Genomic DNA, 11,251 nt, shown 5'->3' on the forward strand with positions numbered 1-11,251 from the left:
TCATATGGGGTAAACTCCTCGTGGTTGCTATAATGTGGTTCTCGGTGGGGCTCGTGGGGAGTTGTGCGTGGATGCCGCGGAGAATAGCATGAAGCCTCCACACACGCTATGTCTCCGCGGTAACACTCTCAGCTAGCCACGTGAATAGATGCGTGGATTGATGGTCTCAGATGCAGAGTCAACTTAGATTTGTACAATTTGGGGCTTTTGCTCTTTTATAAAAGAGATGTGAAAAGTGGATAGGGACATATTGGGAGAAAGGGTGAATGGGATTGGGACACATCACAGACTAAACTCAAATCTACCTGTATGAGTACCACTTCTCAATGTGTCTGGAGCAGTGCCCCATAGCTCCAGCTGTGTTTACATATGTTAATTAGATAAGTAAAAATCAAGGCTCAAGATTTAAATTGACATACTATTCTTGTGTTTGGGTGTTTTTTAGACCAATATCTGATATTTGGCACAGAAGACGGCATCTACACTCTGAACCTGAATGAGCTACATGAAGCCACTATGGAGCAGGTACATCCTAAACTTAGACCTTTGACCTTTACCCTCTAACCCTGACCGGACCATCATGCCCAACCTTGGTCCAAGAACTCATAACCTGCTGTGTTGTGTTTCAGTTGTTTCCACGACGATGCACATGGCTCTACATAATCAATAATAATCTGATGTCATTATCAGGTGAGTGAGTGTTTTTCGACTAATTGTTAAATCTGATCACACTCTGTCTTTCTGTCACTGAACATTTCTGTGCGGTGCCTACATGATCCCCTGTCCGTCTGTCTGTCTCTCTCTCTCTCTCTCCCTCCCTCTTCACTGCTGATTTTACTGCTTGCTGGCTCTTCTAATGCCCAAATCACCATAATCAGAAGGTAAAATCTCAAACCTCTGTCCGTTACAGCACACAGCTAATATCACATTATCTCCTTGGCCACTGTCTTTCACTGATTTTACTCTTATTTTGGTTGTATATGCGTAGCTACACTGCTCAGCTTTTCTTTGTGCAGAAAATAATGAATGTTCATTGCTGTGGGGCTTTATTTTCTGTTCTCATCAGCACAAATGATATGAGTTGTGTCATAAGTGTGATATCCTGTGTGTAGTATGTGACATCCCGTAGTAGGATTATGATGTGTGTTATCTCTCATTTAAAGGGAAGACATTTCAGTTGTATTCGCATAATCTGATCGGGCTGTTTGAACAGCTCAGGAAACCTGGACTGGCCACTCCACTCCAGTTCCACACCCACAGATTCCCTGACAAGATTTTGCCCAGGTACACACAGATTCACAGTCAGAGTTATGATTGATTTTAATACCCTTTTTTATCTGGCCATCAAGTGACCTAAAGAGTGTGTCATTAGTTTTGTGATGCTTGTCTCACAACTTGCAAGTATGAGAGTGTTGGGACTAATGTTAATTAACAGCTACTGATTTCATCTTAAAGCTATAGTTCACCCAAGAATGAAAATTCTCTCATCGTTTACTCACTTTCATGCCATTCCAGATATTAATGATTTTGTTTCTTCTGCTAAACACAAAAACAAACAAACCTTTTTAGAAGAATACCTGAGCTCTGTAGGGCCATACAATGCAAGTGAATGGTGGCCAGGAGTTTGAAGCTGCAAAAACCACACAAAAAGGCAGCATAAAATTATCCATATGACTCCAGTGGTCTCCAGTGTCTTCTGAAGCAATCCAATTACTTTGTGTGAGAAACAGATTAATATTTCAATCCTATTTTACTTTAAATCTCCATTTTCACTTTCAGAATATGAACTAAAGTGAAAGTGGAGATTTATTGTAAAAAAGGACTTAAATATTTATATGTTTCTCACCTACACCTATCATATGGATTTAACCACTGGAGTCATATGGATAACTTTTGTGCTGCCTTTATATGATTTTCCGAGCTTGAAGTGTCTGGTCACCATTCACTTGCATTGTATGGTCCTACAGAGCTGAGATGTTCTTATTAAAATCTTTGTTTGTGTTTAGCGAGGAAAGAAAGTCATACACATCTTGGATGGCACGAGGGAGAGTAAATGATGAATTTATATTTTGGGGCTGAACCATCCCTTTAAGTATGCAAAAATGCTGTTAAGTTGGTATTAAGTTGATTCCTGTGAATCTCTTCAAACAATCCAATGCAGTGAATCTATTGAAAACTTTGATTCAGTATTCTGTTTGCATCATCACTTAAAGAGCCATATTATGCTCATTTATAGGTTCATAATTGTATTTTACTTGAATAGGTTTACATGCTTTAATGTTCAAAATACACATAATTTTTCTCATACTGTACATTTCTGCAGCACCATCCCAATAAGCATAATAGGGCCTCTTTAATGTTTATGTAAGTCCCTGCATGGCATTATTTTGTTTTAGTAAAAATATATGTAGGGAAACATTACTGTTTATTATTATGTATTGTTATATGTCTATACCTAAGATGTTTATTGAGCAGAAATTATATAAATTATTAGGTATCATTCTTCCTTGTGATTATTTTGTGTAAAACATGCCTTCTTATTTTTAATTTGAATTTGAGTTTAGTTCTCAATATAACAACTTGATCTTTTGTAAAAAAAAAAAAAAACATCCTTTTAAGCCATAAATACTTCAAGATCAAAATATACTGGATATTGAATAAAGCCAAAAGGCTGAAAAATATAAAGTTTTTTTTTTATCATCCTGACCTAATTGTCTGTTCTTGTGTGTTTCTCTTCTACAGGAGATTTGCTCTCACCACCAAGATCCCAGACACCAAGGGCTGCCACAAGTGTTGCATTGGTAAATATTTTAATATGCACTCTAATTCACACAAAAATACATACAAGCGCTCTAATTCAATTTGACCCTCTGCTCTTTCTGTCTCTTTCAGTGCGTAATCCCTACACTGGTCATAAGTATCTCTGCGGTGCTTTGCAGTCTGGGATTGTTTTGCTCCAGTGGTACGAACCCATGCAGAGATTCATGCTTATAAAGGTTAGAAACACAAAACATTTGCTTAACTCTCTAAATTGAGACATATCATAGTCTTCTATTTCTTTTACCAGTGTCAAGAAATTGCTCAAGGAACAGAATACGTAAACAAAGGAAATTATTTGCTAAAACCTCAGTTGTTCTGGAGTGAAAATGTTATTTTTAAAAGCTGGTGACTAATAACATTATGTCACAAAAAAATAACATTTCATGCAACCCAATGATCAAAGGGTTTATCACAGACACTAAATCCTTAAACTAAATTATTTGCAAAATATAGCCAAAACCTCAGTTGTTCCGGAGTGAATAATTTACTTTTAAATGCTGGTAACTGGTTGATAATGTTATTTTATTCCAAAACATTTAATGCAACCCAAAGATTAAAGTGTTTATCACAATAAATTTATGGAATTACAGGACTTCCTGCTGCCTGAGAAAGTTAGGCTTTTCTTGTTTTAGTTGAAAAATGATAAGCATGTGCTTTGATTCTGAAGGAGACCGCTGCATCACATTTCTTTGGTTAGTTGGACATTGTGGATGTAGCCTTCTGTGAATGAAGACCTTTTTGATAACTTTATAGCCCATAATTTCTGCATATACATTAAATGCATGGTTAATCCAGATGTTATTTACCCACTTAACCTATTTCTATGTAAAGGATGCAATGTTGTCATGTGTGCTTATTAAACTTGATTTCAGGCTTGTTTCCTTCAAGTCGCTTGCAAATTGTGGCTGTGCTTATATTGGACTTGTTTTTCAGACCAGGTTGTTCGATTCTCTTTCGAGATCTGGCAACACTGCAACTAGTATATCACCCATCTTTTACATAAAACATACTATATTTAATGCCCAATTCCCACTACTTAGTAGGTCCTCATGGTGGCGCAGTTACTCACCTCAATCCGGGTGGCGGAGGACATGTCACAGTTGCCTCCGTTTCTGAGACCGATTTTATCACATGGCTCGTTGTGCATGACACCATGGAGACTCCGCATGTGGAGGTTCATGCTACTCTCCGTGACCCACTCACAATTTTCCACGTGCCTCATTGAGAGCGATAAACACTAATTGCGACCACGAGGTGGTTACAACCATGTGACTCTACCCTCCCTAGCAATCGGGCTAATTTGGTTGCCTAGAAGACCTGGCTGGAGTTACTCACTCAATATTTGCTTTATTTATAAATTGAGTTTTAAAGGAAGGTGAATTGATCTCCAAAGGAAGGTTTTGGCAAAATTTAGCTCACTTTGCTTTTAAATGTCTCTCTTTATCTCGTAGCACTTTGATTTCCCATTGCCTAGTCCACTGCGTGTGTTTGAGATGCTGGTGGTCCCTGAGCAGGAGTATCCTCTAGTCTGTGTGGCAGTCAGTCAGGGCACAGAGCCAGGACAGGTTGTTCGTTTCCAGACCATCAACCTCAATTCCTGCTCATCCTGGTTCACTGAGATCGCCTCAGGTGCGGACTTGTACACACAGTCATCTATCTGTGCTATCCTATATGATGCTTTTCAGCACTTTCAGTTGTACCTTTTGAAAAAAGTGGGTTATAGTGTGTTTGTGTCTTTGTGTGTATGTGTGTGTGTTTGGGGTACCTGTGTGTAGGTGGTAACCAGGTTGATACGATCCACGTGACACAGTTGGAGAGAGACACCGTACTTGTGTGCCTGGACAGTGAGTGACATCATCATTCATTCTGAGACAAGAACACAAATATGCATTCAAAAAATGTTAAAGCTTTTGTAGATTTGTGGGTTAGTCCTGTCTCTTATCTTATGTGTGTATATGTGTGTTTGTAGAGACTGTAAAAATAGTAAACTTGCTGGGAAAGCTGAAGTCTAATAAGAAACTGGCATCTGAGCTAAGCTTTGACTTCTGTGTCGACTCTGTAGGTAAGAGATTCACTTTTGCTCTCATTCACCTGTGCTGCTGCTGTCTGTCTTTGTTTTTATCTTTCTGTGTTTGGGTCTGTGTAGTCTTACGGGTGTATATGCTTGTATCAGTGTGTCTGCAGGACAGTGTTCTGGCCTTCTGGAAACATGGGATGCAGGGAAAGAGTTTCAAGTCAAATGAGGTAAACGCACACAATAACACACTTACACATCTTGACCCAATGGTTTCTGCAAACCATAGTGAACTTTCTAAACTCAAAAGTAATATTCAGTTATTTAATTTAAACTTTTTCCCTCTGTTTATTGTGAAATGTAAGATTCAGGAAAGTTTATTTTTAAAGCTACCAATAGGAGTGAAGACATTGAGAGCACACATGATCCATCTCATGTTAGATATTGTAGTTCAGTTTCACATTAATGGAGAAATGTATGCTACTGTGAGTGGTATCGGTTCTTTGATTCGTCTCCTTTTACAGTACAATTACAATGTTTCCATCCAAGAGTACACAAAAAGTGTAGCGCATCAAAAAGTTTACCGATATAGCTGATGGAAACGCAAATTATCGCAAAAATTCCGGTGTCTACATAATATTTTTCCGTTTAACTCTAGCGCATCAACACTATGTCGATACTTCAAATGCCGCAAAAAACTGGTTTGGAAAATTTTTATTAATGCAAAAATAGTGTCACATGACAGAATTTACCCCAGTCAATAGCCTGTGTTTATCATGACGACAAGGTATACATCCTTGAAAGACAATTTATTGTACGTGAAGCATTACTTGCACTGTTATGGATTGGTCACAATATCTAAAATGTATCATGCACCTGTCATCGACAATTGCATGGAGAACAAATTAATGGCCACTCTTTGCATTGAAATTAATCACGGTAGCCATCTGTTTATTTATTAAAACTGACTTTCAACACCGTTCAGAATAATAGTCCACAAAACAAAAAAAAAACATATAATTTCTATGCACAAATTTTAAATAAAAAAATAAATATACAATACAAGGAGAAAAGCTTCAGTGTGCTTTTATAGCCCAAATCTATGAAATTGTTGTTTAGCTTACTTTTGGAAAGAAATAACTGGCAAAATTCCTTGTATTAAATCAAATAATTGCCAAACAAATAAAGCATTAAATTAAAGGGAAAAAAAATAAAGAAAAAAAATTATATTGTTAGCCCTATATACTTAAATTTACACAAATTTTAATTAGCTTTACCCTGTAAATGATGAAATAAATCGGCTGAATGAGATTATCAGAATGTTCTCCACTTTTTTTCATCAGAACTATTTGTCCAATGAGTTCACTTTCAGAAAATTAGCTTTTGAATATTTTAAATCTAACCCCCTTGACCTCGGATCGCATTTGCTGAGCTTCTTCAGAAAATGTATTGCATTATGATGCTAAAATTTATTTTAAATGACAGTCAAGTTCAGTTGGTTATTAAAAGTTGCTGGACAAATATGTGGGACATAATGTGGTTGTGACAGCGATGCTTTTGATTAGATGATTGTTTAAAATAGCCTAATGAATATCAGGAATGGATCATATGTAAACCCTGATATTACATTGCATGGATTTTTCTTTAATAGTTGTGCACACCGCAAACACACAACGATCCACCACTTCTTGATTGCCAGCTTGAACAGGGCCATGACTAGTGGCACCCTGCGATAAGCGCAAAATCAGGACCAATATTACAGTCCTATCAGAAGGGCAACTGCTCCCTTTTGATTGCAATTCCTCCTTTTCTGATTGCATTTATTTGTCAAGTCAATTTTATTTGTATAGCGCCGTTCACAACACACATCATTTCAAAGCAGCTTTACAGAAGATCAGACATTAACAGAAGATAAAACTATAATGTCGATGAATCATCATTGTGTAATAAGATAAGATACGATTGTTTATTGTGTTTAAAAATAAGTAATTAAATAATAATTGTATTAATAACTCCAGTGAGCAAGCTGAAAGCGACTGTGGCAAGGAACACAAAACTCCATAAGATTTGTGAAATTAAAATGACAGTAAGCTGGCTAATTTCAATTAATTGTCTCAATACTCGCCCCATTTTACCAAATTAGGGGGATTAGGGACATCTGGGAGGTGAAAGGTTCACAATTATAGCGATAAACACATTTCTGTATGAAAACCGCTTACGGGCAGATTTCTTTTGTGATAAACCAAAACTTATGTGACAGTGTTTTTTTATGCATGACATCATGCACACTATTTTTATCGATAAAAGGCCATTTGAATGGAAACAGGCAGAAGACGGCAAATTTTGCACATTTTTTACACATTTTCACTTTGTCGATAACAAAACGGCGTGAAAAGTGGATGAAAACTAGCTTTATGAGAGTAAATCACTCACATTTCCAACCAAATTTCGCACTTTGTGACTAAAATGTATATATTTAGCAACAGGCTGGTAACTGTCAATTTCACTCACAGTAATTGTGTAGTAAAGTGGTGGATTGTACAGCAGCTAGATCCTTTTACTGTATGTTGAGAGTAAAAGTGTCCAAAGGCGACATCCACACAACCCATTTTTCATTAAATACTGTTTTTTTAATACCCTTTCTGTTCTATACAGTCAGTTGTTGATGGAAAAACCACAAAAAATAAAAAATGTATGCTAATCACGCATGGCACAGATGAGACAAATTCGAGTGTCATTAAAATGTGCTCATTTACAGACCATTTTTACAGCAATTCCAGTTTCCTTAGAGACAGTACCAGTTTTAACACGTTCAACAAATCAATGTACGTAAATGTAGAAGTGTACAATAAACATGTAACAAAAAATAACATGCTATATCATATTTATTGATTGAATACATAGATTTGTTCATTATTATAAAGCTGAAATGTGACAGAAATGAAACCAAAAATCCTAATAAAATATAATTAGTAAAATGTATATTTTCCTAATATATGAATGAATGAACATTACATTTATGTATCGCTTTTCTGACCATAAACTTAGTGCTTTACACAGAACAGGGGACTCTCCTCAACCACCACCAGTGTGCAGCATCCACCTGGATGATGCAACGGCAGTCATAGTGCGCCAGTACGCGCACTGCACACCAGCTATTGGTGGAGAGGAGAGAGTAGAGTGATGTAGCCATATAATGGATATATAGGATATATACCTTGTATGAAGGTCCCCTGTGTAATTAACAGCATTAGCTGGGAGAGAAATTATTTAATATTTAAGCAAAAGTGACATTATAACTTAAATATAACCATAAGAATCGATATTTAATCGATCAGATCGACTCAAGAGCTTGTGAATCAGATTTGGATCGATAAATTTGTATCAATTCCCAGCCCTTCTGCTGCAGTTTATATACAAACACGTTAACCTCCAACAGCCACAGCCAGTTGTGCAGCACACCAATAGCAATAGGGCATCCACCCCTTTTAGCGGCTACTACTTCCAACAATATAGCCATTCATTGACTTCTAGTGATAAAATTGCTGTATGTGTGAATGCCCTGTAAGGTTGCTCCCCTCAGTTACAATGGTACACACTTGCACATGGAACAAAATATATCGACACACTTAACATGGGAACAAAAGCTCATTTCAGCCCATTTCAGTGTGTGTGCATGCACAGTGATAGTGTGTAGTTGTAATAGGTGATGTGTGTGGGATTTTGTTTCATGTTTCTTGGCTGTGCAGCCGTGTGCAACAATAAAAGGCCAGAGGTCTCCTGGAGGTGAAGTGCGGTGTCTTTATGACATATGATAGTGTGTGTGTGCATGTGTGACAGACAGAAAGTGTGTGTCTTTAGATGACAGGGTGTGATGGATGATGGAAAATTAATGTACAATCAGAAAGCTTCCACTGGCCAGAGAGTAATTGAATTTAATTATTCAGCTGTTTTTCTCCTTTATGACTCCACAGAAAAGCGCTCCACACCTACACCCCTGTGTGTAGGGTAAGCTATGAAGCATGGCAGGTGGTGCACCTGCATTGCTGCCACCTGTTGTAGTTTTCTTGCTGTGTGTGTGTGTGATGTCTCCATCCATTGTTAAAAGTTTGTGAGACTGGGTGTGGTCTCACAGAACCAAACTTTTTACAATTGACAAAGTCTGGTCCACATTGCATCTCATTCCGGCCAAGAACTGCCTACTTAGACAGGAAAACAGTAAAGGGGATAGTTCAACCAAAAAATTAAAATTCTCTCATCATTTACTCACTTTCATGCCTTCCCAGAAGTGTATCCTTCCTTCTGCTGAACACAAAAAAGATTTTTAGAAGAATATTTCAGCTCTTTAGGTCCATACAATGCAAGTGAATGATGACCAGAATGTTAAAGCTCTAAAAATCATATAAAGGCAGCATAATAATAATCCATACGACTCCAGTGGTTAAATCTATATCTTCAGAAGTGATATAAGTGTGGTGAGAAACGGATCAATATTTAAGTCCTTTTTTAACTATAAATCTCTTTACTCTGTAAATCTGTATAGAGAAAAAGGATTTAAATATTGATCTGTTTCTCACCCAAAGTGCTGCATTGCTTCATAAAACATAGATTAACCACTGGAGTCATATGGATTACTTTCATGCTGCTTTTATGTGGTTTTTGGAGCTTCAAATGTCTGTTTACCATTCACTTGTGTTGAAAGGACCTATAGAGCTGAGATATTCTTCTAAAAATGTTTGTGTTCAGCAGAAGAAAGTCATACATCTGGAATGGCATGAAAGTGATTAAATGATGAGAGGATTTTCATTTTTGGGTGAACTATCCCGTTAAAGGGAAGGTCTAAAAGCAATGATACCTCTGTTCACTGCTCATTCAAATTATTCCACAACAGGAAATTAGTGGAAAATGTGTTTTCACTCTCACTGGTCAGATTTTTTGACTGTTACAGACAAATATTTGCAAACAAAGCTAAATATACACTTGCGCTTGTGGATGTTAAAAACTAATTTTGGCAAATCCAGTTACTGGAAATAGTTGTTCCTCAGATGTATTCATTGTAGCAGCCTGTTGTTAAATAATTAGCATAAAGTGCTATTTCACAATCGGGTGACATGGGCCAGGTCTTTCGTGTGCTATAGCAAAGTAAAAAGCAGGGGGAAAAGGGTAGTACGATTTCATTGAATCTATATTGGGGAAAAAAATTTGAGCAGGAAGGTTTGAAATGTGGAAAAAATGTCTCAATTTTATTATAACTAAATGTTTTTGTCCTTTTTGTTGTCTTTTATGAAACTAATAGGAACTCTGCTGGGACTCTATTTCTGCAGATGTACACTTGTTTATTAAAGAATATTTCCACTTGTCTGTCTGTAGGTCACACAAGAGATTTCCGACCCAAGCAGAGTGTTCAGACTCCTGGGATCAGACAGGTTAGAACTGGATCAAATCACTTTCCTCTATTTATCCTTACATCATCATCTGTTTCCTTCTGTTTCCCCTGTTGTCACCTGGAAACATTTCTCTCCACCCTCTCGATGTCCTCATCTAGCCTTTTCCCTCCCCCACTTGAAGGCAAAATAAATAGTTACATGAGAAGGAGAAAAGCCGCTAGGGAGAACATGGTTTCCCTGGCTGGATTTGTTTCTATAGTGAGAGAATTGAGATCTCAAAGTCTGACCCAAACTTCAGGGAAATTTTGAAGTCAGTTTACCAAGCGGTTTGCTGGTTGATTTCCATGAAAAGTGTAAATAATGTGGCTTTGTGGTGCTATCAAAACATTGCTGTTGGTTTGAGAATCCTGACCAGCCTAACACAGCAACATTGGCTCAACCAATAGCTTGAGTTAAGAGTGGAAGCTACCAGTTTGTCCAACCTGTTTGTCCGCCGCTTTTAACGACGTAAATGTAGCAAACTTTTTTTATATTTTCAATTTTTTAAATATTTAGTGTAAATGTATACCATTGTAATTTGTATTACATTACCCTGGAATACATTTTTAAATCGGTTACCACAGCTGTGATGAGGCTTCAAACAGCTGTTGAGGGAGTGACAGAAAATTTGGTTTATTTTTCTCTTCTTACTGCTGTTATCTAGCGCTCCATATTTGTATCATCTTTTGTAAACCTGTGAAAGCGTAGTCATTGATTTTTGTATTTATTTATAAAAACATTTTTTGGAGCAAACAGGTAAGCAAAAATGTTATTTGCTATGGTCTCCCATTCTCCACAATTTAAGTTTACCCTCCTAAGCATCTACTCAGGGTTGGGGAGTAACGGAATACATGTAACGGGATTACTTATTTAAAATACAAAATATAAGTAACTGTATTCCACTACAGTTGCAATTTAAATAATTGGTCATTAGAATACAGTTACATTAAAAAATGTATTTGGATTACTAAAGAGATTACTTTTTCATTTC

The 11,251-nt window shown here is 37.0% G+C and overlaps 1 protein-coding gene across 1 annotated transcript in view; it reads left to right on the forward strand.

The window, feature by feature from the left end:
* LOC127660733 (mitogen-activated protein kinase kinase kinase kinase 5-like) overlaps positions 1 to 11,251 on the forward strand; it is a 47,073-nt gene that overhangs the window by 33,727 nt on the left and 2,095 nt on the right. The window contains exons 23-32 of the mRNA XM_052151119.1: positions 446 to 525; positions 630 to 690; positions 1,164 to 1,284; positions 2,743 to 2,801; positions 2,893 to 2,996; positions 4,272 to 4,449; positions 4,596 to 4,664; positions 4,790 to 4,882; positions 4,994 to 5,064; positions 10,205 to 10,260. Of these exons, the coding sequence (XP_052007079.1) occupies positions 446 to 525; positions 630 to 690; positions 1,164 to 1,284; positions 2,743 to 2,801; positions 2,893 to 2,996; positions 4,272 to 4,449; positions 4,596 to 4,664; positions 4,790 to 4,882; positions 4,994 to 5,064; positions 10,205 to 10,260 (892 nt within the window). The remainder of the gene's footprint in view (positions 1 to 445; positions 526 to 629; positions 691 to 1,163; positions 1,285 to 2,742; positions 2,802 to 2,892; positions 2,997 to 4,271; positions 4,450 to 4,595; positions 4,665 to 4,789; positions 4,883 to 4,993; positions 5,065 to 10,204; positions 10,261 to 11,251) is intronic.

This window comes from Xyrauchen texanus, chromosome 20 (genome assembly GCF_025860055.1).
Source record: "Xyrauchen texanus isolate HMW12.3.18 chromosome 20, RBS_HiC_50CHRs, whole genome shotgun sequence".
Lineage (NCBI taxonomy): Eukaryota > Metazoa > Chordata > Actinopteri > Cypriniformes > Catostomidae > Xyrauchen > Xyrauchen texanus.